The following is a 27,249-nucleotide window of genomic DNA, read 5'->3' on the forward strand; positions in this document are numbered from 1 at the left end:
CATTTTATTTTATAGCCAACGTAGTAAGCAATTAAGACAGTTAAAAAAAATAATGGATTATTATTTTTAATAAGTACAAATTAAAGATTAGAAAGTGGTCGTTAAATTTTGTCCAACTTATTTAAAGAAGATTTATAAGTACTCATCAGTTTTTTAATAAGTTAAACGCTATTTAATTAAAATTACATTAAAAAAATTATACCACTTTAATCCATATGTTTTAATTAACAAGATATTAAAAAAAAAAATTTAATATGTCAATTAGAATCTTCTTAATTTTAATTGAAAGATTAAGAAACCAACTAAAAAATGAGTGGTCTTTAACTTTTGGCCACTGCTGTATATATATATATGTATATATATAGGCCAAGTATAACCAAATTATAGTATATTTGGTATAAGGTAGCTATTACATAACTTAGGGTCTACGTTCAATAAATTACTTTGAAATACTGTATAATTATAAGGTATTTAAATATTAAACTTTTAGAACCTACTTATACTTTAACGTTAATCCCAAAGCTGTTTATGGGAATCCCAAAAAGATTTTTTTTATGGAACATCCACAATAGAAAAAGCAATGTGTAAAAAAAAAATTATGACTTTTGACCTTTGCCATCAACCAGGGTCAAAGGTCAAATGACCAAATGACCAATAACTTTTTATTTATTGAACTAATCACTTTTTTGTATAAACACAAAGTTGTTCGTCTATGCAAGAGCTTCTGTTTGCCACCAAAATCAACTTCCTAAGTATAATAGAAAAAAAGTTATGACATTTTAAATAACCATGGTCAAGTGAAAAGGTCAAAACTTTGAAAGGTCATATCTCAGGAAATAATTGACTTAAGTCAAAAAAATTTACACGTTTTTCTTCTGTCCATATGCCCAACATGTGAGCCAATTTTCATCGAAATCCGAGTCGGTGATGTCGGATGGGTGGTTCCACTTGACGTGGAATGCCCCATGTGATAAAACAACAATGAACTAAGTTTCAAACGTTCTTCTTTTAGGAAAAAAAACTGTTGAATTCTCTTTTAAAGTTTATTATGAAAGTACATTACTTGCATTAAATTTTATTCTCTAATAAATCAAAAAACGGCTTTCTCCATTGCCACAAAAAATTGCGCTAGATAAACATACTTTTACAACTTTTTTAACGTAAAAACCATGCTATTAATGTATTGCTTTTGTCAGCAAAAAGATTTAGAACTTATTATTTTCAAAATTGCGAATATTAGGATTTTTTGTGGGATTTTTTACAACTTTGACTTCGAATTAGAGCAATTTCCGTTATATTTCAAGTCTATGTTTTTATATTTTTCTGAATCAGCATAAAATTCTTTATCAGAATCAATCATGAAAAAAAAAAAGGCGGGGGGGGGGGGTTGGAGGGGAAAAACTGCAGTAGCGCCTGGATGTTATTTAAAGTTATGCTAATGCTAATTCCATAAAATGGTCATTGCTACTTTGAAAATTCTGTGATGCTATTAACTATTTTTGTTCTTTTTTAGAAAATTTAGAGAAATAAATAAAAATTTTGTGCCAACATTCAAATGGCATGTCACATGTTATTGTATGTAAAGGTTAAATTTTGTTATGAGGACTACAGTTCTTATGAAGAAAAAAAAAGATGGTAAAGAGTATTGTTTGTAAATATATATTTTGTTTACTTTGAATCTTTTTAATATTTCTCGCATCAATATTAAAATTTTTGTTTGCACATGTTTATTGTTTGCATATATGCTTTTTTGATATATATGTGTATTTGGTAAGAAGTGCTTTATAGTTGTTTTATCAATGTGCTTTTGTAACAATGTAAAGTGCTTTTTTATTGTTTGTGCATGCGTTAATATGTGTTATATATTTGTTTAAATATGTATATAAGGTGTATATTTAACCTTAAATACATCTTTTAACACATTTGTTGTGTTTATAGTTGGTGCATATATTTTTATTATGTTGTTTCCGTGTGTTCAAAGTGCTGTGAGTTGGTAAATATCAACCTGAAAATTGATTTGTGTATTTTAGAGAAGGAGCAGAACTAATGGCTTTAGATCATGCGGCTCAACCTGACAAACATCTAACTGCATGGTTTAAGTTGAATATTGAAAATGAAAGAGCACCATGCTATCTGTATATAGACATTCCTTTTCACTTTATATTTAATGATAAACATTGTAAATGGAAGGTTAGACAAAGGGGTGGCAATAAGGTGATAATAAGGATGTATAAAATTAATCCAACTGGAGAATTGTTTTTTCTTATATTGTTACTTTGGCTAGCAAAAGGAGCAATATCTTGGGAGTATGTATTGTCCTTGAAGCGTTTCGTGAACCATGTGTTTTGAAAGGTTTGTTGCAAGATGATACTGATTGGTAGAATAATTTTTCTGAGGCAGATTTAACACATATGTCAAAGCAAATTTGACAGTTGTTTTCAATTATTTTGACCTTTTTTGAACCAGACAATACTTAACATCTCTGGAATACATACAAAGCTTTTATGATGGAAGATTTCATTCACCGCTCAGTCCCACTTCTAATAGATGAACAAGCTACTTTTCATCAAATTTAAAAGATTATTAATCAAATTGGTAAAACGCTGGCTGATAACAATCTGCCAGTTATTGATGAGTTTATAGGCATAAATCTTGAACATTTTGATGAAAACGTTATACAATCTATCGACAAAGCCAATCGAATGTGACTGTTGCTTAATGTTAATCAATGAAATGTATGTAATGCTATCCTTGCTGCACTGAATGAGCAACCAAGTGTAGAAAATCAACATTCTAGATTGTTTTACATGGATGGACCAGCTGGTAGTGGAAAAACCTTTACGTATAACTATTTGATTGCTGAAACCATAGGTAGGGGCTTTAAATCTGCTTCAGCTGCATGGACTGGCATAGCAGCAACTCTTTCTACAAATGGATCTACATTTCATGGCTTATTCAAACTTCCTGTTCCAATATTGGATAATAGCACATGTCATGTAACTCCTAACTCTATACACGGGCATTTTTTAAGACAAGTCAGTTTGTTTTTGCTTGATGAAACATCCATGATACCTAAGCATGCCTTAAATACAATTGAAAGGTTGTTAAAAAATATTTGCAACCACAACTCTCCATTTGGAGCAAAAATCATTCTTTTTGGTGGTGACTACAGGTAAATTATGCCTGTAGTGAAAAGAGGAAAATCAGCTGAGATTGTAGAGCCTTGTGTAAAATGTTCTTTGTATTGGCGATGAGTGCAAAAGTTTACATTAACTGAAAATATGAGAGTACAAGATGGGGAAGGTGAATTTTCTTAATGGCTACTAAAACTTGGGGATGGAGCAATGCCTGTCAAAGAGAAGGATCCTTTTAAAGGATGCATTGAAATACCAAATCAGTGCATTATTAGAGTAACTGAATTGATTGTTGAAAAGATTTTTGGAGATGTTTACCAAAATGATTATTCTAAACGCGCGATTTTAACACCAACTAATGTTGATTCATTATCAATCAATGAAGAAGAGCTTGAATGTCTGCCGGGTGAGGTCAAATTTTATTTAAGTGCTGACCAATTTTAAGCTGATGACCTTCATGAAAGAAATAACTTTCCTGTTGAGTTTTTGAACAGCTTAACTCCTTCAGGTATGCCACATCATTGTTTAAAATTGAAAATTGGTTGTGTAATTATGCTAATTAGAAATTTAGATCTCAAAGCTGGGTTATGCAATGGTACTCGAATGAAAGTTTGCGCTTCTCAAAGTAATTATATTGATGCAGAGGTTTTGACAGGTGTTTCTGGTGGTAAACGGGTTTTTATTCCTCGAATTCAGTTGGCTCCATCAGATTCTAATTTATCTTTTGTTCCTAAACATCGTCAGTTTCCTGTCAGAATGACTTATTCAATGACAATTAACAAAAGTCAAGGTCAAACCTTTTGATTGAGTTGGGGTATATCTCAAAAAACCATGTTTCTCTAATTGTCAACTATAATTTAATAGTTTGTTTTTCAAAATTGATAAACATCTCATTCATGGTACAGTGGTGGCCAAAAGCCTTCGAATAACATATTTTATGTTATGATAAACTGTTATACTAAAAATAATAAACGATAACAGTAAAATAAATAAAAAAATAAATAAGTTCTAAGTATTTTTTTAAACAACATTCTCTTTAAAAATATACCTCAAACCTTCAAAATTTATACTTTATATCAAAAATAAATTTTTTTGGTCGTTAAATGTTTTGTTCCAAGACTTTTGGCCACCGCTGTATGGTAGGTGAAAAGTGTTACATAAATAATGTTATATTTTCTAATGCGCTTAATTTATTGTCTTAAGAGTTTCTTGTCGAAAATTTTCTATTTGTAGGTTGTGAGGACATTTTGTATGTATAACTTTATTTATTATTTTATTTTACTTTTTTTTTTTCATAGTTTTTGATAAATATACCTGCCATTTAATATTGTTATAAAATGTGTTCATATGTGTTATATGAAACCATATTTGTTTATAGTTGTATATATGTTTAAATTATGTTGTTTTCATATTTTGAAAGTGGTGTGACTTGGCAATATGTTGAGCAAGATTGATAACCTTGCTAGCCAAGTGATGTATTTATAGAAGAGGTGTGACTTGGCAGCATCTAGTGCCAGGCGATGTTACTGCTTTAGAGCTAGGTTTTGTTGTCTAGCCTTTTTTATTTATCCTGGAAACACATGTCAGATAATTTTTAGCGTAATGTGTATGAGAGAGTATGCAACCTTGCTCTTTAATTCAAGGGTGTTTTAATGTCGTAAATTTGAAGTAATTGAATAACTAATATTAAATATAAAAACAAATATACTTTTATGCATTTATATATATTTTTATGTTTAGTAAAAAGATAAATATAGTTAACTTTATATTGGTTTTTTAATTTTGCCTTTTACACTTTAATTTGGTTTGTTATTTTTGATGGATTTTAGGATCAAGGGTGTAAAAATGCATTTGTTATATGTTATTGTTGTAATATTTTGTGTTGATAGACTGCTTGGCATACTTTCACGTTGGTGTCTATTGTTTAAAATGAATAATAGGTAGTTTCATTATTGTAACTTACTGCTTTTATTTATTTACTGAAAGCCAAGACCACATTATGCTAAAAATGCAATTTTTATCTTAATTTGATTTTCAGTTTCTATGTGGTGCTCTTTTTTTTTATTTTTTTTTTGTTGTAATTATGGCATCATAATTCCTTTTTTTTTTTTCTTTAAGATTTACGATTAACGCATTTATACAATTTATAACAAAAAGCCTTTTACTCTAAATTTTTCTCAGTTAAAATGATATAAATATATGCAATAGTTCATTCTTTTAAAATATTCTTTATTTTATGCCTAATAATTTGTTGTACGTAACTTAGGGGATCTTTATAAACGGGGGGGGGGGGGGGGTAGGGGGGTAGGTGAATATTGCAGTTTTGCGCATTTGTCAAATATCGAGTTACTTAAACTTTTTAAGGTCTTTAACTAATTAATTAGCTTAGTTTGCATTTGCAACACTTTTGAGGAAAGAAAAATATGATATATATATTAAATTCTTACATACAAATTAAAAAGAAAAAATTCTAATACATGTAAATCATTGTTTTACATTTTACTATTCTGGTAAATGGTCTTCATCAAAAACTTGATCACTCTTAATAAAAATAACTCTATTCTCCTGACTACTATCAAGGCGAAAACGGGGAAGAGAGGTCCTTTATTTTTGTCAAAATATTTAAGAGAATTAAATTTCGTGTAACAAAAGGAATTTATAGTGAATGGTAGCAAGTTACCGTTTTCTAAAAACTATTTTCATGGAACTGTGAGCAATTGAGATCAATATTTAACTTACAAAAAAGCAAACTTTTCACAGTAGAAACTAGCAAAGAACCTCTTTCAGGAGACCAAATATTGTTCATCATTGAAAACACCCTTTCCACAGCAGCTGAAGTTCCAGGAAGACTGAAAATGTATTCCAATACCAGTGAAAAATTTGCTACTGAAATGCCCTTTAAAAAATTGAATGGAGAAGTTGGAGTTGCCAAATCAACATTTTTCTCTTTGCTTTATTTTTTAGTTTTTGTCAAAATGATATTTTATTTCTTTTTTGTTATGGTTTTTTAAAATCAGGACATTTTGGCACCTGATCAGGACAGTCAGGACAGACCCTTCAAATCAGGACAGCTCTGATGAAAATCAGGACTATGGTAGCCCTAGATTAGTACCATATCTAGTAATGGCCAAATGGTCAGTTATTTTTAATAAATTTATTTAGTTGTGTGCATTTAACGTTTTAAAGACAATTTCCGTTTTTAAAGAAACACATCAAGAGGATGCCAAAAAGTTCATAACTCATGTATAATTTACGTTCGCTTTAATTAAAGTTCATGTTATAAAAAATATAACAAGAATCTAGCTTTACTTTTTCGTCAATTAAAAGCATGATGAAGTGTTTTTATTTTGAGTCAGTAACTAAAAACATATTGTATTGAACTAAGTAACGTCGAGGAAAATGGTTCTGCCTTACACTGATATAACTTATGATATTCAAATAATGTTGAATAATTGGTAAATTATTTTACCTCCGCACACCTTTTATTTTAATTTTACAGATGGTTTAATTTATTCAGTTTGAAGGCGTTTTTCTAAAAGGGTATTGTTAAGGTTTCGCAACTTTAAGTTGTGGAAAACTGCCACTATAAATTAAGTAACAGACCGGCCATAACCCGTATTACGGGTTGCTTTTTGCTAGTTTTAATTATTAGTTGCATGGTCTAAGTGAATATATTCACTTAGTCCATGCGACTAATTATTAAAATACATTTATAAAACTTACGGGAAATTTTAACAATTCAAAAACACGCGGTACACAGTCCGTTAATGGTTGGCACGAAATGCCTACAGTTAGCCAATTATAGCCAATACTGGCCCGTCAGTTGGACCAACTAAAGCGTGTTTATTGGATAAACTCTTAATTTTGATACACTATTCTTGTCACAAGGTAGCTGCCAAGAGAAACAATAGAAAGAATATACCTAAAAGTACCACTACAAGATAATTAAACGTGCTGAAACCAAATATGGTCACCAAAGAGTTCAAGAAAGTGGAAGAAAAGCTAAAAAAATTGTCAAGACAAACATTAAAAGCCTAAAACTTATGTTTGACCAAAAAGGTGGAGTTTCTCAACGACAGCCAGTTAAAAAATTCAGCTGTATGCAGCAACACATTAGTAAGACATTAAAAGAAAAAAAGAAATTGAACCAAGAAAAAAAGGACAATTCCAAAACGTTCTGATCAGCAACAAGCAGTTGCCAGAACTAAGTGCAGTCGATTGTGTCAGAAATTCAATATTTGTAAACAAATCATTGATGATGAGTCGTTTCAATAGAAATGATATATTTTCAACTTGCAATCTAAAATCTACTCCATCTACAGTAAAATGCCAAACATAACAAAAGTTTCAAAAAAAATTACTTCTATTAATTACTCTTTGTGAAAATAGCATTTCTCAGCCCAATTTTGTGCCTAGTGGACTAGCTGTAAATCAAGAAATCTACTTAAACAAATGCATTGAGAAGAGACTTATTCCTTTCATGAATATTTATCACTCAGATGGTGCATATATATTCTGGCCCGATTTGGCATCTTCTCACTATGTATAAACAGTAATCACGTGACTAAACAAGAAAAAAGCACGTTATGTAGAGAAAGCGGATATTCCTGCAAACTTGCCAGAACATTGTCTTATCAAAAACTTTTTGTGTACTTTGAAAGGCCTTGTCTATAAGAATATATGGAATGCAGAAAATCTTTAAAAACTACGCTCTAGAGTCAAGTATTGCCTTAATAAATTGATATTGAGCTCATACGGAGTTCAGCTCAGTCTATACTAGGCCTAGTTGATAAAGTCAATAGGAATGGTTTAATTTAAATTAACTAATAGATAAAAACTAGAGAACAAATACTTTCAAAAACAGTTTTCTTTTTTGTTTTATCTTATACCTAAAAAGAGACATTTCGTCAACCGAGAACCAAGAGGCCGTATCTCCACTTTTTGTGATTCGGAGTAATTCGATTTTCAAATTTTAGGGCACAAATAGTGCCAGTTGATTATTTTGTAAAATATTTATGTTTTCAAATCTAATAGTAAATTAAGTCTTATTTTTATTAGAAGTAATAAAAATTTGTTTGAAAGGGTGGTTTTAATCTAATAACGCTGCAAACTGAACCTAGTTGTGGACATGCAGCCTGCTGGTTTGCATTTCTTTAAACTTTAATAAACGGCGTTCTTCAGAAAGCGGTTTATATGATTACTCTCGGGTGATTAATAAAGGAGGTTACACTTAAAGTTTTTATTCTTGTCAGGACTGATATATATATTTCTAAAACAAACGTCGCGTCCGGTGTTTTAAGCACCAAAGTGGTGCTTAAAACACTGTTTCCTAATTGTTAGCCCTTTATGATAAATTATTTTTTAAATATTTTAATGCAGTTTTGAAAAGCATAAAACCAAAAAAGATTGCAAATACAATTTTTTCTTCGCAAGGGTCAGTTATGTTGATGCAAACACAATACAAATAATAAATAATACAAAACTAGTTTCAGGGTTTCAGAATTAAAAAAACATAAATACTTAATTATGTTGGTTACAATTTTTAAGCTGGTTGCAATATTAAATATAAATTAAAGACTAATCCAAACATTCTGTTTTACTTAACAATGAAATACAACAGTCTGCAAATTAAAATTTATAAAATAGTTTTTTTTATTAGATCAAAAGTTCATAAAAAGAGTTCCAAAAAAATTGATGCAGAACCAAGATGTCAATAGAGCTGAAAAATGCTGCAAACAAAAATTGATAATAGTTAACATTAAACACTAGGTGAATGTTTGTAAGACCGATGACATATGTTCTTTGTCTTGAAGTGGCATGAACTTTAACATTGAGTTTAGATCTTTTACTTTTTCTATTGAGATTTCTTTTTTTTTTTTAAGCACCTTCGGTTGCACAAACTTTATATGGTTTGCCATTTTTTTATTGTTTAAATTTTGGTGTCTAGTGTTACAGTTGAAAATATTTTCCAACTTCCATTCAGAACTAAACTCAGTTTGTATTCAACACTCCATGGCTTATCAGCTGAGTATTTAAGTATCTTTACTTAAGCATATGGAACATTTTTAAGCAATGAATAATTCTTTGCAACCGTTTGAAAGTCCATCATCTACTCTTCTTTAATTTGAATCAACTTGATTGGATTCTTTCGAGGTATGTATTTTAGAATTCTGACAAGGCCAATTAGATTGTAAACTTCAGCTACTTCCATATTTCTTTATATATAGGAAAATGCCGGTTCTGGGCCATTGATACTTTTCCTATACTTAAGGTCGATACCTTTGATGTGTTGACTTACCTTTTATTCAAAAAAAGTGTGTGCTGAAGTTATAAAAAATTTCTTACCACAATAATATTTGTTTTCTTACCGTGAAGTTCTAAAATACTTCTTGCCATAATCCGCAACGAAGTAATAAAATAATCTTATCGGTAACTACTAGTCAGGTTTTTAAAAATTTTCCAAGATGGCTTCTTATTCCGGACCAAAGACTTGATCGTAGTCCATTAATTTAAAGCAGGGCTCAGGACAAGGTCTGTTTTTGTAATGACCAATAACCAAGGTGCTGATTTTATCATTTGTCTGCCTGCCTGCCTGCCTGTTTACGGTCATTCTATCCATTTTTTCGGCTCTGAGTTCTTTTTTTGTTTTTTTTGTTAGTTTGTTGATTTGTTATTTTTAAAAAATAAAGTTTTTAAAAATTTTACCACAAGGTGTTAATAATGCTTTGAAAGTCGTTTCCTTCATCCAATTTTTTCAAGACGTAAAGACACAAGTGACCGCAATAAGAGGTATCACCAAACTGAACCCTTTCGCTGTTATAATAAACGGGACTTTTCAAATAATTAACCAGTTCAACAAGAGGAGGCTGTGCATAAGAATCGAAACTATATTTCTTATCACCGTCTTCGAACCAACACACCCAATGAAAACCGGCTGTGCTCGAGTCTCCCGTGTTGATAATTCCACATTCTTTTCTATTTAGCTTCTTCGGTAAATTGTCTCTCATAAAAACACCTCGAAAGTTCTTTAATTTTATCCGTTTAGCAGCCTTTATCAGTTGAAAGTTCGTTAGAGCTTCATTAGGTAAAATAATTCCTTCTGCGTTAATCTATTGAAAGTGGATCATTTTTTAATTTCTTAAAAAGTTTATCCAAGTTTTTTAAAAGGTGAAAGAAGTTTATAGAATAGCTCCTAAGAATGGAAACCTTGAGAAGGGTGAATTAGGTCAAAACAGCAAACCAGAACCAGCATATTTATATCCTTTTCCAGTTTTAATGAAGAGTCCATCACCATGAGCATTTTTAGTCCATGGAGTTATAAATAATCCGTTTCCACTTAAAGTCTTTAACTTCATTCCATTGCCATTTTTGCTCAAGTAAACCACACCACGTCCAGCAATTTTATCAACCATAGCTGAACCTGCAGAAGAAGCAAGTTCACCCAATAAGCCATTGGCAAGCACGGGAGCTGCACGAGATGCAAGCATTCCTAATAAAGGTAAAAGAGCTCCAATGAAGCCTCCTTCCACTTCAGAGTTGTATGCGATTTGTCTTTTGCTGAGTTTAAGAGTGATACCTTTTCCATTGGTGTATGCTTTTTTAATTTAGTTAAGTTGCGCGTTTGTGACAGCGAGAACATGTTCACCGTCTAAGTCTTGATGAGTGAGTTTAATGCTAGCATCAGTTTTATCATGCATTGCTTTTTTAATTTTATCAGCTTGACCTTGTGAGATGTTAAGTTTGATGTTTTGATAATTGCTCATTTTTTGAGCGTTGGAAAATTATTTATTTCACTTCTCAAATATGATATCGTATTGTAACATCCTCTCCACAAAAATCAACCAAATTTCCATTTTGATCAATGATGTGAGTAACCATTGTTGAAATTTCGAACAGTTTAACAGGAAGATAAATCAAATTCATTGGTCTCTCAATAATTTTAAAACCTGGACTAACATTTGGATAAAAGGAGTAAATGCAATTTAATTGAGTTCCATTAATATAGGACGATCCTATAACGTTGTTAACGATTCTGATGGTGTTGATGCTTGAAATTCTAACAATATGATCAGTCTCGTATTCGGAATTGGAATTTAATTTTCTTTTAGTAAACCCTAAAACTGGAGAGATGCTGTTTTCCACGTTAAAGTCAATCAAATAATTCAAGCCAAGTTTAATGGTTGATTTTAAAGTATTAAGATTGATTCCAATTTGAAGGTTGTTTGGAGAGTAATTAATTTTATTTGCAATAATATAACTTCCGCGTTGAGCTGTTTTTATCGTGAATGAAATAGACTTTAGCAAATACTCGTTGATGTCTTTAATGTCGTAGCTTCCATCAGGAATGATAATCTTTTCCCAATTAGCTCCATTGTTCATGCTGTATTTGAAAGAATTGTTTTTACTGTTTACATTTGGAATGCTGTTATAAGTTCAAGCCCGAGAAAAGCCATTTCATAGCTTTTACCTTCGTCAAAAACGATTTTGTCTAAAAATTCAGTTGTGATAACACTTGATTTTCCATCTACATCGATTATAATACCAGGCATTTTTTAAATAAGAATTATTTTTTTAAATTGTTTTTAGAAAAATAAAAAATCGTCAAATCCGCTTCGATATTTTCCCTGGTTCTTTTTGGAGGACAAATGAATGACGGCAAATCCGTGGGGTTGAGACCAGCAATGTCTGCAAAACTTTTTAAATTCTTCTTTAGACATGTCCACAGCAGCATGATCTCTGTAGAGGTGCTCAACGTTTTTATCGTCTTGTGGAAAGAGACAAATAAAGTTGGAATTTTCTCGTATGGTTTGTCTCGGGAGCATGAAATAATTTTGAGCGAGGTAAAAGCAGTCGACGTTGGAGTGTCTTCCTCGGGTGTAGTATTTTTCGCATGTGTTTTGTTTTGTGCCGAGTAGCAGGTCGTCAAAGATCATTAAATTGTTTTTGGTTGAATCGAGATTTTGAGGTTCAGGTACGTCTTCTTCATTTTCCAGAAATAGGCACTCTATATTCTCGTTGTTAGAAAATTTTTTTGAAAGGCCGTCAATAAAATCTTCAGGGTTTAAATTCAATTTTTCTATTTCCTCTTGTACTATTTCTTCTTTGAACAATTGGAGAATGATTTCTTTAGGCAGTTTCTTCTCGAAGGAGCTTTTGAGTATTTGGTACTCGGGTTGGTAAAGGGCTTTGGCAAAGACTTGCAAGTGGTTGTAATCCAGCCATCCAGGCTTGAGCAGCTAATTGAGTAGCAACGTTGTTTTTCCGCAGCCAGATTTTCCAACGATGATTCCTCAAATGCTTCTTGGTAAAAGCTTGTTGTTGTTTCTTTTGGTTTTTCCTATATTCCAAGACAGTTTAGTAAATTCCTTTTTTTTTTATATTAAAACTTTTTTTATATATGTTAAAATGTATTGTGCTAAATGCAAAAGAGAAACCAAAACCATTCATTTGAAAAATGAGATGAGTAAAAACAACAGACATATGTTGAAAGGGGCTTGCGACTCTTGCGGAACGACCAAATGCAAGTTTGTTTCTTCAGCGACAAAAGGAGGTGATTTGGTGGAATCGATCAATAAGCTGTCGAGCATAATCAAGCTTCCATGGGCTAAGTTTCCATGAGAAATGCACATTCCAGGGATGAACATTGCAGGTCCTGGTACGAATTTAGACAAGAGATTGACTTCCACGAACATGTATCAAGATTGGAGCAAGCCGGTAGACAGAGTGGACAATGCAGCGTATCACCATGATTTGGCTTATAAATATTTTAACGACAAAGAGAACAGGAATTCAGCAGATCAGATGATGCTTGAGGAGATGGATTCTATACCTAACTCTACCCAAAAAGAAATAAACGAGAGAAAGCTCATTGCTCCAGTGATTAAAGCCAAAGCTAAATTTGGATAAGGTTTCACGACGAACCTAAAATGGACGGATCAGCTTGCGGAAGAGCTTCATAAACCGGTAATTCATCATTTTAAAAGAAGAAGGGTGATTGTGAACAACATCGATGAAATATGGGCTGCAGATTTGGTTGATATTCAATTGTTTTCAAAATTCAACAAGGGCGTAAAATATTTGTTCATGGTGATCGACGTGTTTTCAAAGTATGGATGGATCGTTCCGTTAAAAAGCAAAACGGGTCTAGATGTAGCTGAAGCGTTGAAAAAAGTATTTGAAGAAAGAAAATGCGTCAAATTGTGGGTAGATAAAGGAAAAGAATTTTACAACAGGCATCTGAGAGCGTTGGGTGTGCAATTGTATTCCACTAAAAACGAGGAAAAAAGCTGCGTGGTTGAGCGATGGAACAGAACGATGAAAAAGAGGATGTTTAAATATTTTTCAGCCAACAGCACCAATAAATACATTGACGTATTAGATGAAATGGTGAAAAATTATAACAACACAAGGCACTCTTCCATCAAAATGACTCCAGTTGAAGCTAGCGAAGAAAAGAATAAGAATAAGGTCTGGTGGAGTCTGAATGGAAAGGCTCAAACAGAAAGAGCAAAACCGAAATTTTCCATGGGTGATCAAGTGAGGATCCTAAAAAAGAAGTCCAATTTTGAAAAGGGGTATACACCGAGATGGACTGAAGAGGTTTTTACCGTGTCAAAAGTTCAGTATAAAGATCCGCTCACGTATAAAATTGCTGACGCTAACGGTGAAGAAATTCAAGGCACTTTTTACGAGCAGTAGATGCAAAAGACACATCAGGACATATTCAGAATTGAAAAAATCGTTCGCAAAACCAAGAGTAGATCACTGGTCAAATGGTTGAGTTATCCAGACTCGTTTAATTCGTGGGTGGACTATAATGAACTGATTAGTTTGCAAAAATGATCTAAAAATTTATTTTTTAGTATTTTAAAATGCATGCTCCTCACAAGTTTTTTAGAAATGTAGCCTCAGCAGAAGTTCATAGTTTAGATTTGCAATTAAGATATTTGGAAGAGAGGATAAGAGAATTGGAGAAGAGAAGACCGAGTAACATTATTGTGTCTACGATAACGTTAGATCATCCTACTTATTACAACACGAACGGACAGTATGAGATTTTTGCTCAGAAAGACATTAAATTTGCTGCTCTCTCCCATACAACGATATCTTTATCCATTGGACTGAATTTGGAGAAAGGTGTTGCATTGGTGACATTAATGAATAAAATCACTGAGCAATTGAATTATAGAAAAAACGAAGTTATTATTTCAGAGTCTGTAGATATTATTATTATGGATGTGAATAGGAACAGCAAACAGGACGTGATTGTTAAAAAAGGCGAAAAACTTTGTAAGATTAATTATATTTATTTAAAATAATTTTTCTTAATAAAAAAGGAAATATTGAATGAAAAACTTTATCCGGTTCTTCCATTAGCTCCTGCAGAATCGGGCGAAGAAGGACACGTTTACAGGCTTCAGAAGATCGGTGAGATTCAGAAAGAGATAGAGAGTGAAAAACCAAAGCGAGTTCATCTCAGCAAAAAGTACCATCGCGTTTTTAGGATCATTTTGAATGTGGACAATACGATGCAAGCGTTGTGCATTGCTTTGGGTGCGACTGGAATTGGGCTTTTGTCAACCAATATTGCCAGTCCAGCAGCGATTGCGTGTGAAGGTGTGGCTATTGGAATGGGTTTTTTTATCGATTGTTGGAGGTCAAGTGAACAAAAAGATGACGTTGAAAGCGGAAAAGCATGAAAAGATAAAAGTGTTAGCCGAGTCGAAATTGAATACAATCAGCGAGCACATTTCCAAAGCGTTGATGGATGGGAGAAAAAGCTATTCAGAGTTTCAGTTGATTTTAGAGGAGCATCAAAAGTTTAAAACCATGATGGAAGAAATACGAACCAAAACCAAAATAGGTATTGATGAAGTCACCAAAGAAAACTTGATCCAAAAAGGACGAGAAGACGCGATTCAAACGTTTAACAACCTATTCAAAAAAGGATCAACATAATCGTAAAAACCAATTTATGATTTTTTTTCCACGTATTTTAAAAAGATGTTTTTCTTTAAAATACAAGACTCAAACAAAAGAGATGAAATTGTGAAAGAGGTGTTGAAGAGAAGAAAGAGGATTTATCAGGATAGCATCAACAATAACATTTCAGATGCAAATTTTCAAGCTGTTGTGAGCAAGCTGTTTAAGCCGATCATCGAAAGCAACGAAAAGATCATCAATAAAAAGCTGATCAAAAAGAAAATGCCTTTTGAAGTGAATAAAGTTTGAGATAAAATGTACATTGGGAAAATGGAGGTTGAAATGGATGGAGATGACATTATTGTAAGTGGAGAAAGGTATGAAGGAACACAAGGTCTTTGGGAGCTGATGACTAAATTTACAATACCAAACGAGTATACTGATGAAGATTTGCAAAATTATGAAAAAATTTTAATGGACAGTGATGCTATAAGATCTGATTCGCAACCACATAAACCGAAAGCTTCAAGGAGACCAAAATATCAGCAACTTATTGCTCCTATTTGGGAAAATATGATGCGTATTGAAAAAGGTAAAATAAGGTCGTGGAGTGATCATTCTTCCGAGCGATCCGAATGCGTTGGTGGAAAAGCTTGAATTGAGTATTGCTGCTTGGCAGGCAGGAAATACAGGTTCGAGAAATGAGGCTGTTGCTATTTGCGACGAGCTGTTGAGACAAGGGGATATTAATAAATAGGAATATAAATCGTTCATGAAGACTATTGATAAAATTATTTTAAAATAAATTGTTTTATTTAAAAATGCTTAATTGTAATAATCGAAGATATGTGAAAAAGAACGTTGTTGGAGGAGGTGGAATCATTGACACGATTAAAAATTTCATAAAAAGAGCAGCTGCGTCAAGCATGTCAAAAGCAGCAGTGAATTTGCATAAAAATGCTGCAACAAGCAAAATTGGACAAGAAGCGATTACAGCTGCAAAGAGTTAGCCTTTTCTGCCATCTCCGCTGCTAAAGACGTAGCCATCGATAAAGGTAAAAAGGCCATTGAGAAATTAAAGACTGGTTCATCCATTCAAAGTAAGAAAATGTCGAAACAGAATGCGATTCGAATCAAAGACCTGGTGAAGATGGGAAGAGGCATAAAAATTGCTTAAAGTATTCCAAAAATTCCGAAGTTCTGTTGTCGCAGGGGAGCACACCCTTCGGGCGTGCGTGGGAAACTTCATACCATATCCTTTAGACATGATATGAAGTGGGGTCTGAAAAAACTAATTTTTCAGGGGACTCGAGTGCCTCCTCCGTCTTGTGTAAAATGAATTTAAAAAAATATATTTTCTATAATAAAAAAGGTAAGAACCGACCGATTTATAGTGACTGAGAACCCAGAGTATGATAATGGTATTGAAAAGGTGGATTTTTTTGAGTACCTTCCAACCAATCTTGATTTAAATTCTTCAGAAACGATTACTTTTGAGATTGACTGTCAATCGATTCAAACAGTGTCATCAGAGGCTTACATTTTCATTGAAGGATTGTTAAAAAAGAGCGATGGAACCTTTTACGAAGCTGCGGATAAAATCGCCTTAGTGAACAATGCTTTGATGTATTTGTTTAACGATATCACTTATGACTTGTCGGGAGAGCAAGTGGAAAGAGTTATTTATCCAGGTCAAGCCACCACCATTCTTGGAATGTTGAAATATCCTTACAGATTTCAGCTTGCAGATGGTTTGAAACAAATGTGGTATATGTACACATCAAATCTTGTTGAAAATTCAGGATTTAAAGTTAGACGAGACCATTTGTTTGCAGACACTACATCCGTTGGAGCTTTTTCGTTTAAAATTCCGTTGAAGCATACGTTTGGTTTTTGCGATACCTATGACAAAGTTGTTTATGGGTTCAGACACACCATCACCTTTACAAAGAAAGAATGCGATGATGCGATTTACAGAGCGGAGAGCGTCAGTGCAGGAATGATTGATCTTACAAAATTCAGACTTTATATGCCTCGCGTTGAATTGGATGTTTCGAGGAAGACTGATTTCATGAATTTAATGGCTAAAAAGATTCCCATTCAAGTGGCTTATAAGTCAAACAAATGCGAAAGGCAGCTTATTCCAGCTGGTCAAACAGAATTTACCTGGTCGCTTGGAAGAATCACGGATAAAAGCGTTCCAAGATTTATCGTGTTTGGACTTCAAACAAACAGAAATTCCAGTCAAACTGTTAATCCATCACTATTTGACCATTGAGATGTTAGCAATTTTTACGTGACCTTTAATGGAGTAAAGTATCCAAATTACAATAACGACTTGAATTTTGGAGAAAAGAAAGTGGTCATGGCTTATGCAGATGCGTTCTCTTTTGATGAAAAATATTACGGTACAAATGAACTTCTTTGTCAATCAGGGTTGTCCTTGCTTGAATATATAAAATTGTATCCCTTGTTCTTTGTGGATATCAGCAAGCAAAAAGAAAGAGTGGCGTCGGAAACAGCTGAATTGGTGGTAAACATTAAATTCCGAACTTCGACTATTGTAAATACCGTTATTTTTGCAGTGGTTATTTCTGATAAATTGCTTAAATTTGCTTCAGATGGAACCAACATGACTGCTGTTTATTAATTGAATTTGAGATGAATGATCTTTTCGGGAAATTTAAAAAATTGAATTGGCTTAAAAAAAAATCTTGGTATAATAAAATGAGATATACAACATCGTATTTGAAAGATTTGCTGAATAAAAACAATGTTAGTAAAACAGCAGACGATTTAATAACGTTACTGATGCTCGCGGTTGAAAACAATTTGATCAGTAAAGATAAGATTTTAGAAAGAGCAAAAGATAAGAAAATACGTGAAATAAAAGAGAAAAAACCAACCGATCCAAAATGGGAATGGCTTCGTTTTGTTAAGAAAAAGCCCATCAGTGTAAGAATGACTAACATTGAAACAGGTGAGGTGACTGAATACAAGTCTCTTTACAAAGCGATGGTAGGGACTGGTCGTGGATGGAGATATTTAGAGCGTCGAGATGGAAAAGTGGACAATGGAATCAAGATTGAATTTTTAAATTCTGAAAAGCTTGAAAAACGTAAAATGCTTCAAAATTGATTTTTTAACTTTTGTCATGTTAAAAAATTTTCTTGGCGATCTTTTGAATGCCCTGATGATAGCTTTGAGTCTTTTCGAAGAATTGAAAATTTGCTGAAAATAAAAAAATTGAATTCGGGTTAAGAAATTTCTTGGCATAAATAAAAAGATGAGTAGATTCGGAAGATATTTTACCACCATTGATGGTGAACAACTTTGGGAAAGTCATGAAGGATTTGCTTTACCCTATGAATTAGACTCATTCGGAAAAAGGGTTTTGATTCGAAAGGATGAATTTGGAAATAGGTATGTCGTTCGTGTTGACGAATTGGGTCATCAGTATGTGGAAATACTCAATAGCTTCGTTAGTAGTATAATTAATTTGGAAGAGCTTGGCGATGAATTTTACTTTGACGAAACTGGAAAAAAGTATCTCATCATTCACGACTCTACGGACAATGAATTTGTAATTAAAGATTGCTTCATGGACGAATTCGGTCATCGTTATTTTTTAAAAGATGGCAAAAGGGTTGTCATTCATAAAAATTCCCAAGGTGAAGACCTTATCACCGTCACATACAGATCAGGTGATCAGGATTATATTCTGGCGTATGATTTACAATTTCCAATCCTCGATCCAGAGGATGACATTGATTATGATTCTGAAGACGATGAAGAAATAGAGTTGGAAGAAATGAGAAAGCGGATGGAAAGAGATATGGAAGACGATTCGTCAGACGCTTTGCCGAAAGATAAGTCAGAAAATGATATCATCGCAGAAGAGTGGGAAGAACTTCAAAAATGTGTTTCATCTGGTTGGATGGGAAGATTTTGCGCTTCTGCTGCCTAAAATATTTTTTTTATCCTGGATTTTTTAAAATTCTTTTTGAAGAATTGAAAATTCGCTGAAAATAAAAAATTGAATCGAATAAAAATAAATTCCAACGAAAACAAAAAAGATGGGTAATATGCAAAGTAAATTTTTCGCTGATGAATTTTTTTGCGGATATGAATTTTACAAACCAAGTGATGAAAAAGAAGAGAAAATTATTATTCATGGGAGAAAAGAGTTGCCCTTGAATAAATTGAAGAGCCATCAAAAAATTTTCTATAGAAATTGGTTGGAAGGAGGTCTGTTGGAAGTAGGTCTGTCACCAACTTTTAATTTAAGGGTTTAAGATCTCTGAATTTTTTAATTCTTTTTGAAGAATCGAAAAATTTCTTTACGACTAATGGTTCGAAGAAGAAAATATGCCGACAGTGTGCCAAGATTTAAAAAAATTGAATTGACTTAAAGAAAATCACGGCGTAAATGAAATGAGTTGCGTATCTTCAAAAAAATTAATCGCCTAAGAGCGAAAAATTGAAAGCACCGAAAATTTTTTTCTTCCCCTAATAAAATGGAAGATAAAGCATTGAAAGATAAAAAAGTCTCAATGGTATCATTACGAAAGGATGCTAAAGAAAGGGCTATAAAAGGCTATACCAGAAAGACCAGGGAACAGCTCGTTGAAACCATAAGAACAACAAAACCTCTCATTGGGTATGGACCTACAGCTCGTAGACGAACGAATGAAGCAAGACCGTTGCCTGCTCCTCGTTCGATTGCTCAAAGTCCAGTTTCGAGACCGGTTACAACACCGCGTCCTGATCCTCGTCAAAAAGCTCGTCTTGCTCCAAAACCATCAACAATTCCACCAAATCTTATCATGCAGAAACCAGCTCTTCCTCCAAAACCAACCCATTTGCAAAATCCTGTTCCTGCTCCTCGTCCTGTAAGTCCGGTTCCTGCTCCTCGTCCTGGGTTGTTTTCAAGAATAGCAACATCTGTTTACAACGGTTTCAACAAAATAAATGATCTCGTTGATCTATTCATCCCGAATACGGTAAAGAATGCAGTAAGCAGCGTAAGAAATGGAGTGGAAAATACGATAAAGTCTCTCAAAGACGTTGTTAGGTAAACCGGTGCCTGCTCCGAGTCCAATTGTTCAAAGAACGATTGAAAGACCTGTTAAAATGAAAGTTTGTATTGACTCAGCATTCAGCGGAACGTGCTGTTAGGCAATTTTCTTACGAGCCTTCTGTTCGATATCAAGACCTTGTCGCCTTTTTAAACATGGTTAGAGAAGTCGCGATCAAAGTCATGGAAGGAGAAATAAATACAAAAGTAAGAATTGCTTTAAAGTGTGAAATGAAATCTGTAAGCATCTTAACCGGTGAAGAAACTACTCGAATGGCAAGTTTCTCATCCGTATCTGAAATTATACTAGGAGGCACAAATTTAAGAACGTTAATGGGTAAAATGGAAGAAAAGAATTTGGAAAATAGTGTCAAATACAATAAGTTGGGATCCAATTGCATAATGTCTAAAGTTTTAAAAATGGATATTAACTTTATTAATTACATACCTCTCAAAGGTGGATCCTACATCGATCTCCCTCCTGACTTGAAAAACAAAAAGGCGATTATCAACATGGAAAAAAAAGACGATCAGTGTTTCAAATGGGCTGTCACCAAGGCGCATAACATGAAAGAAAAACACGGTGAAAGAATTGACAAAGACTTGATTGGAAAATCGGAAGAGCTCAATTGGAAAGGAATGGAATTTCCTTTTGATTACCATAAAACCGATATGTTTGAAAAGCTCAATCCAGACATTAGCGTTAACGTCTTTGAGTATGAAGAAAAAACACCTCAACCTTTGCAAGTATCTAAATTTTTAGATCGAAAGCATACTGTTGATTTGTTGTTTATTTCAAGCGAAGAAATTAACCATTATTGCCTCATTAAAAATTTCAGTCGATTTGCCGGTTCTTCAGCATCAAAGCATCAGCATAAAAAATATTTCTGCAGAAATTGTATGCAAGGCTATTACAAGGTTATGAGCAAGGTTATGACGAAAACCTTTATAAAGGAAAACCTATCATGCACACAGCAGAGATCGATGATGACGATGTGGCGCAAAAGTTTGTAACCAGGCTTGAAACAGACCTTAGAAAGATTTTCAGCAAGACTGATTTAATAGAAAAGAAAGTCATGACTGATGAGGATGAAAAGAATTTTAAAGATGCAACAGAATGCCATATTTGCAAAAAAAATCTTGACGGTGATAAAGTTTGTGATCACTGCCGTTTGACTGGAAAGTATCGAGGAGCTGCTCACGATGCTTGCAATAAAAAATATCAAATTCCAAAATTCATACCCATTTTTTTACACAATTTGTCCGGTTACGACAGCCATTTGTTCATCAAGAAATTAGGTGTGAAGCTCAATTGCATCCCTAACAACGATGAGAAATATATCAGCTTCACAAAAAGCATCAAAGTGAGAGAATTTATTGCGAAGGAAACTGGTCAACTTTGAGATGTTTGGAAAGAATTGAGGTTGATTGACAGCTACAGATTCATGCCCTCCAAGTTAGACAAACTGTCTAAAAATCTAAACGACGACCAATTCAAAAACGTGGCTAAATATTATCCCGAAAAGAAACAGTTCGACCAAGTAAGACAAAAAGGCATTTACCCTTACGAATGGGTAGACTCCATTGAAAAGTTTTCCGAAACGCAATTACCACCTATTGAAGCCTTTCATTCCAAACTACACGATGAACCAGCAAAAGTTGAAGATTACAAGCATGCTCAAAACGTTTGGAACGAATTTGAATGCAAAACGTTTAAAGACTACCATGAGCTGTACAACAATTCTGATGTGTTAATTCTTGCTGACATTTTCGAAAATTTCAGAGACGTTTGCATGGAATATTACAAGCTCGATCCCGCCTGGTATTACACCTGTCCTGGGCTTGGTATGGACGCTTGCTATAAAATGACTAAAGCTAAAATAGAACTTTTTAGCGATCCTGAAATGCTTCACATGACACGAAAAGGAATTCGAGGTGGAATCAGCATGATCTCCAACAGACTTGGAAATGTCAATAACAAATACATGGATGACTCATACGATCCTTCACAACCATCGAAATTCATCCAATATTTAGACGCTAACAACTTGTACGGATGGGCGATGAGCAAACCTCTTCCCGTTGGAGGATTTAGATGGATGACTGAAGACGAACTCTCCAATTGGAAATCCATGCCATGCATTCTTGAAGTCGATTTAGATTACCCTGATCACCTTCACGATAAACACAATGATTACCCTTTGGCTCCAGAAAGAATGACCATTGGGAAAGTAGAAAAACTCATTCCAAATTTAAACAACAAAGAAAAATACATTATCTATCATGAAAACCTAAAATTCTATGAACGAATGGGTTTAGTCATCACCAAAATTCATCGAGGTTTCACCTTTAGAAAAGAACCTTGGATTAAACCATACATCGACTTCAACACCGATAAGAGAAAAGACGCTAAAAACCCTTTTGAAAAAGAATTCTTCAAGCTGATGAACAACTCTGTCTTTGGAAAAACAATGGAAAATATTCTAAAGCACGTTGATATTAAACTTGTCACCACAAAAAAAGAAGCTTTAAAATGGTCTAGAAAACCTAACTATGAGCGAAACACCATTTTTGATGAAAACTTAATCGCGGTTCGCATGAAGAAAACAAAAGTCTTTTTCAACAAACCCATTTATTTAGGAATGTGCATTCTCGATATCAGCAAAACTCTCATGTTTGAGCACCACTACGACTACATGAAGCCTAAATACGGTGATCGAGCAAAATTATTAATGACCGATACAGACTCGCTTTTTTACGAAATTGAAACTGAAGATTTCTATGAAGACATTGCTGATGATGTAATTGAAAAATTTGACACGAGCGAATTTGATAAAGAACATCCTGCTATTAAAAATGTTGGGTTTAAAGTGGGTGAAAATAGTAAGATCATTGGAATGTTCAAGGGTGAAGCTGGAGGAAAGCAAATCACACAATTTGTTGGGCTTCGACCTAAACTTTACTCTTACAAGATCCTTAAAAAAGAAGACGAAGAAAAAGAAAAAGAACACAAAAGATGCAAAGGTGTTAAGAATAAAATCGTTGAAAATCACATCAAACATCAAGATTATTTTAACTCCTAAATGGATAAAAAAGAAAAGCTTGCAACCATGAATGTCATCCAATACCATCTTCATGAAGTTTATACTGAAGAAATCAACAAAGTCGCACTCAGCGCTAACGATGACAAAAGAATCATTCAGGAGGATGGAATTCACACCTTGGCCATTGGACACTACAAAAACAGACCTTGTCCTGAGCCCTGCTTTAAATTAATGGACTACGATCAAGTCTTTGGTCCGGAATAAGAAGCCATCTTGGAAAATTTTTAAAAACCTGACTAGTAGTTACCGATAAGATTATTTTATTACTTCGTTGCGGATTATGGCAAGAAGTATTTTAGAACTTCACGGTAAGAAAACAAATATTATTGTGGTAAGAAATTTTTTATAACTTCAGCACACACTTTTTTTGAATAAAAGGTAAGTCAACACATCAAAGGTATCGACCTTAAGTATAGGAAAAGTATCAATGGCCCAGAACCGGGATTTTCCTATATATTTCTTTCAATAATACTATGTAAACTGTCTATCTCCTGGATAGCACTATGTCTTGGCTCACAAAATTTCTGAATGATTGCTTTAATTTGCGGATGATATTGCATGAAAAATTTTAAAGCAATCTTCATAAAACTATTTTTATTCTGCGGTACACAAGAGTTGCTCCATAAACAAATTTCAGTAAACTGAGATTCATCTGCAACTATTTGATCAAGTATAACAAGAAGAGCACTAGCTATATCATTTCCTGTTCGACCACTTGTAAGTTCTGACCAGACTGCACTATAATTTTTTTTGATATTGAGCATTGTGCAGTCAAATGAAAAACAGTCAACTTTCGTTGGTAAAAAAAGTTGGAAATGTTTGCTGTTGGTAGGCTGAAAACATTTTCCATATCGAAGCAAATAACACACTTGCTTTTATCAAGCCTATCATGGTTAGGTTCTTCATTAGTTTCAGGTTTGTTTTTTATATGAATTTCATATTCTATTTTTTCATATGAGTTTGGTGAAGGATTCATTTTCATACTTTCACATTTGTCAAATCTATCTTTTTTTAGTCTATGAACTTCAGTGTTAAATATTGATCTATTCATACTTTTTTTTCCAGGAATAACATTGTCAGAAACACATTTTTCACAATATTTCTCATAAAAGATGGTCATATTTAGATTTTCTTGAATGTACTCTTTGTTTGTACTTTTGCAATAAAAGTGACTGTCGATTCTGGAAATGCTTTGAATATATTTACGTACAGAATCTTTGATGTAATGTGGGACAGTTTGACAGGTACTTTACCTCTTTTATACTGTTGAGGTGTTCCTGTTGTTTTGTTTTTTGTTAAATGGTAATTTCTAATTCTTTTTTCATCAATATCTAGAGTACATAGATAAAATTCTTTGCAAACACGTATAAGTTCATCAGAAACAATAAAGTAATATGAATAACTATGTTTTTTTAATTCTGAATTTTCAGCAAAACGAGACCTTTTTTTGTTCGACTCTTTTCTTAATCATTTAAAATCCAGTGTTGCTTGTGCAAAGTTTCTTGATCAGCAATCCTTATTTTAAATTTACATTTAAAACGACATTGAGTGTGGTCACTCTTACAGTCTTTTATAAATTTCGCCCATTGGATTTTGCCATTTGAGGCTATGTATTGCTGACCACTTTGTCAAAGTTTTTTTCTTATTTATTTTTTCCAGGAGGTAGGGTCTCTTTTTCGTTTGCGTGTAAGATTTTTTCCAGTTCTCCTGTGTTTTCTACTACTTTCCCTGGCATCTCTGTTCGAATCAGTTTGATTAAGGAAATCATCATTTTTATCAAAATGTTGTGATTGAATAACAATGATAGATTCAGAGTAGATTAATTGAAGATTATTTTGTAATTGAATGTAATCTTGTTCCTTTAAGTTTCTAAATTAATAAATATTATACATACATTAACAATAACAATATTAACAATTATAATATATTAAATATATAGAAATATATAGTTAGCAATTACTAGTCTAAACAATACGTGATTTTATAATTTAGAGAACTTTATATTTATATTCGTACCTTTGAGAGACTTCATCAGTAGTTTCATGGTACGCCATTTTATTGATAACAAATAGAGTTTTAGCGGTTGTTTAACAGTGTAAACAAAGTCTTGGCTAATCTGATTGGTCAAAGGACATACGCCCAGTTGATAATACAAGTCATCTCTTTTTTGGACAAATGGCCTTCTATTTCTTATAATATAACCATAAGTTTTATGATTTTTGTGACTAGAATCACTCAAAACATAGATTTCATCATAGAGAACATTTTTTAGTAATAAACACAAAAAGTCAAATCTGGATATACGGCCTCTTAGTTCTCAGCTTACGATTTGTCTTTAATTCCAGTCTATTTTTTCAGTTGTCACCCGTTAGTTAGTTAAAAACATTACATACATAATTCAATCATTAATTAACTTAATTCAGTTCTATACTTTTTTCAGACTTATTGTACCCAATATTGATGAATGCTCATTAAATGCCATTAATAGGATGATAAAATTTATTCTCTCTAATAATCTTGGAAGATTGTATAATCTTTTTGGGCAATAGGAAAAAGTAAGCTCTTCCAAAATGAATATATTTGAAGAAGTCTGTGATATGTTATGCTATTCACATAATCCTGAGACATGCGTATTTTAAAAATTGTTTTTTCCGTGAAATTTGTCTAGTGAAAGTTTTTTTGAAATAAATTTGGGTTTTACTGAAATGGAAATTTTCTGTTCATATATATATATATATATATATATATATATATATATATATATATATATATATATATATATATATATATATATATATATATATATATATATATATGATTTGAATGTTGACATCTTGTATAAGAGTGTATGCTATATTAATAATAAACATCCAATAATACGAGTTCTCTAAATACAAGTATTAACTTATTATAAGAAATTTTCCCTGGATTATGGTTTCCAGCATCATCAGCTCGTAAAATTATTTTAAGTTACAAAAAACGGTTAAAATTAACTGACGTCAGCAGTTGAATGGCTTCTTTCTTTATTATCCTTACGTAAAAACGTAAAAAATGGTATACAAAATTTATTTTTAACAAATTGCCCATTATCAAGATTGATCCCGCCATTTAGTTATTAATTACCGTTACATAAAACTTTAAACTTCGTCGATGTAACGGTAATTAATAACACCAATGGTAATTACGAGTTTTAATTTTACAGAAAAGAAGCCATTACGAATATTCAAATTAAACCTTACTCAAATCACGACCCCAAAATTTTAAGCGCATTATTTAAAGGTTACGTTCACAGAGCTTACTCCATATGCAGTGATTTACATTACAAAACTAGATAACTTTTCTAATCCAAATGTTCAACGAAAATGGTTACGACAAAAGACAACTGGTAAGTATTGCTAACCAAATTAGAAAGAAACGGTCCATAAATAAAAACAAATACCAATCCGAGTGTGACACCCTCCATACAGTTTCATTACCGTGGATTCCTTCACTGTCCCCAAAAATAAGGAAAATATTTAGAAAAGTTGGATATAGAGTAGTTTTTAAATCGAATCCTAAATTAAGATCACTGCTAACGTGTAAAAACAAATCTAAATTACCACGCAATAGCCAACCTGGAACTTACTTAACTGAATGTAACTGTTTTAAGAAATACCTTGGCGAAACGAAATTACAAATTAGAACTCGAACCCAACAACATCAAAAAAGCTTAAACGAGGGCAAGCATCATCAATCTGCAATAGCCAAACATAGTGAATCATGTCAAGAAGAAACTAATTGGGAGAGAACTAAAACTCTTAAAGTAGAGACAAAAACATTTGATAGGAAGGTCCGAGAGGCTCTTGAAATACAGAGGCACCAATGCTCCCCTCTAAATGGTGGGATTAATCTTGATAATAGGCAATTTGTTAAAAATAAATTTTGTATACCATTTTTTACGTTTTTACGTAAGGATAATAAAGAAAGAAGCCATTCAACTGCTGACGTCAGTTAATTCTAACCGTTTTTTTGT

The 27,249-nt window shown here is 32.9% G+C and overlaps 1 protein-coding gene and 1 pseudogene across 1 annotated transcript; one reads left to right on the forward strand and one right to left on the reverse strand.

Annotated features, from left to right (window-relative positions):
* The first annotated feature begins 15,386 nt into the window (after positions 1 to 15,386).
* On the forward strand, positions 15,387 to 17,334 carry LOC149878151 (uncharacterized). The gene is made up of 3 exons (XM_090072491.1): positions 15,387 to 15,450; positions 16,610 to 16,883; positions 16,986 to 17,334. Exons 1-3 carry the CDS (start codon positions 15,387 to 15,389, stop codon positions 17,332 to 17,334), a joined length of 687 nt encoding a protein of 228 aa, XP_089928617.1.
* A 6,352-nt stretch (positions 17,335 to 23,686) lies between these two features.
* On the reverse strand, positions 23,687 to 24,344 carry LOC145186899 (uncharacterized; annotated as a pseudogene).
* Between the last annotated feature and the right edge of the window lie 2,905 nt (positions 24,345 to 27,249).

The sequence above is a fragment of the Hydra viridissima genome, unplaced genomic scaffold, assembly GCF_058129835.1.
Source record: "Hydra viridissima isolate aposymbiotic clone 2 unplaced genomic scaffold, HvirCarnegie_v1 scaffold_15, whole genome shotgun sequence".
Classification (NCBI taxonomy): Eukaryota; Metazoa; Cnidaria; class Hydrozoa; order Anthoathecata; family Hydridae; genus Hydra; species Hydra viridissima.

What these genes read in the sequence shown, in the direction of transcription:
- LOC149878151 (XM_090072491.1), top strand. Translation starts at nt 15,387, where the DNA reads ATGGAGGTTGAAATGGATGGAGATGACATTATTGTAAGTGGAGAAAGG. An exon ending in AAGGTATGAAGGAACACAAG is followed by an intron (nt 15,451 to 16,609) that starts GTCTTTGGGAGC and finishes TTTTCATTGAAG; the next exon opens with GATTGTTAAAAAAGAGCGAT. An exon ending in AAAGTTAGACGAGACCATTT is followed by an intron (nt 16,884 to 16,985) that starts GTTTGCAGACAC and finishes TTATGGGTTCAG; the next exon opens with ACACACCATCACCTTTACAA.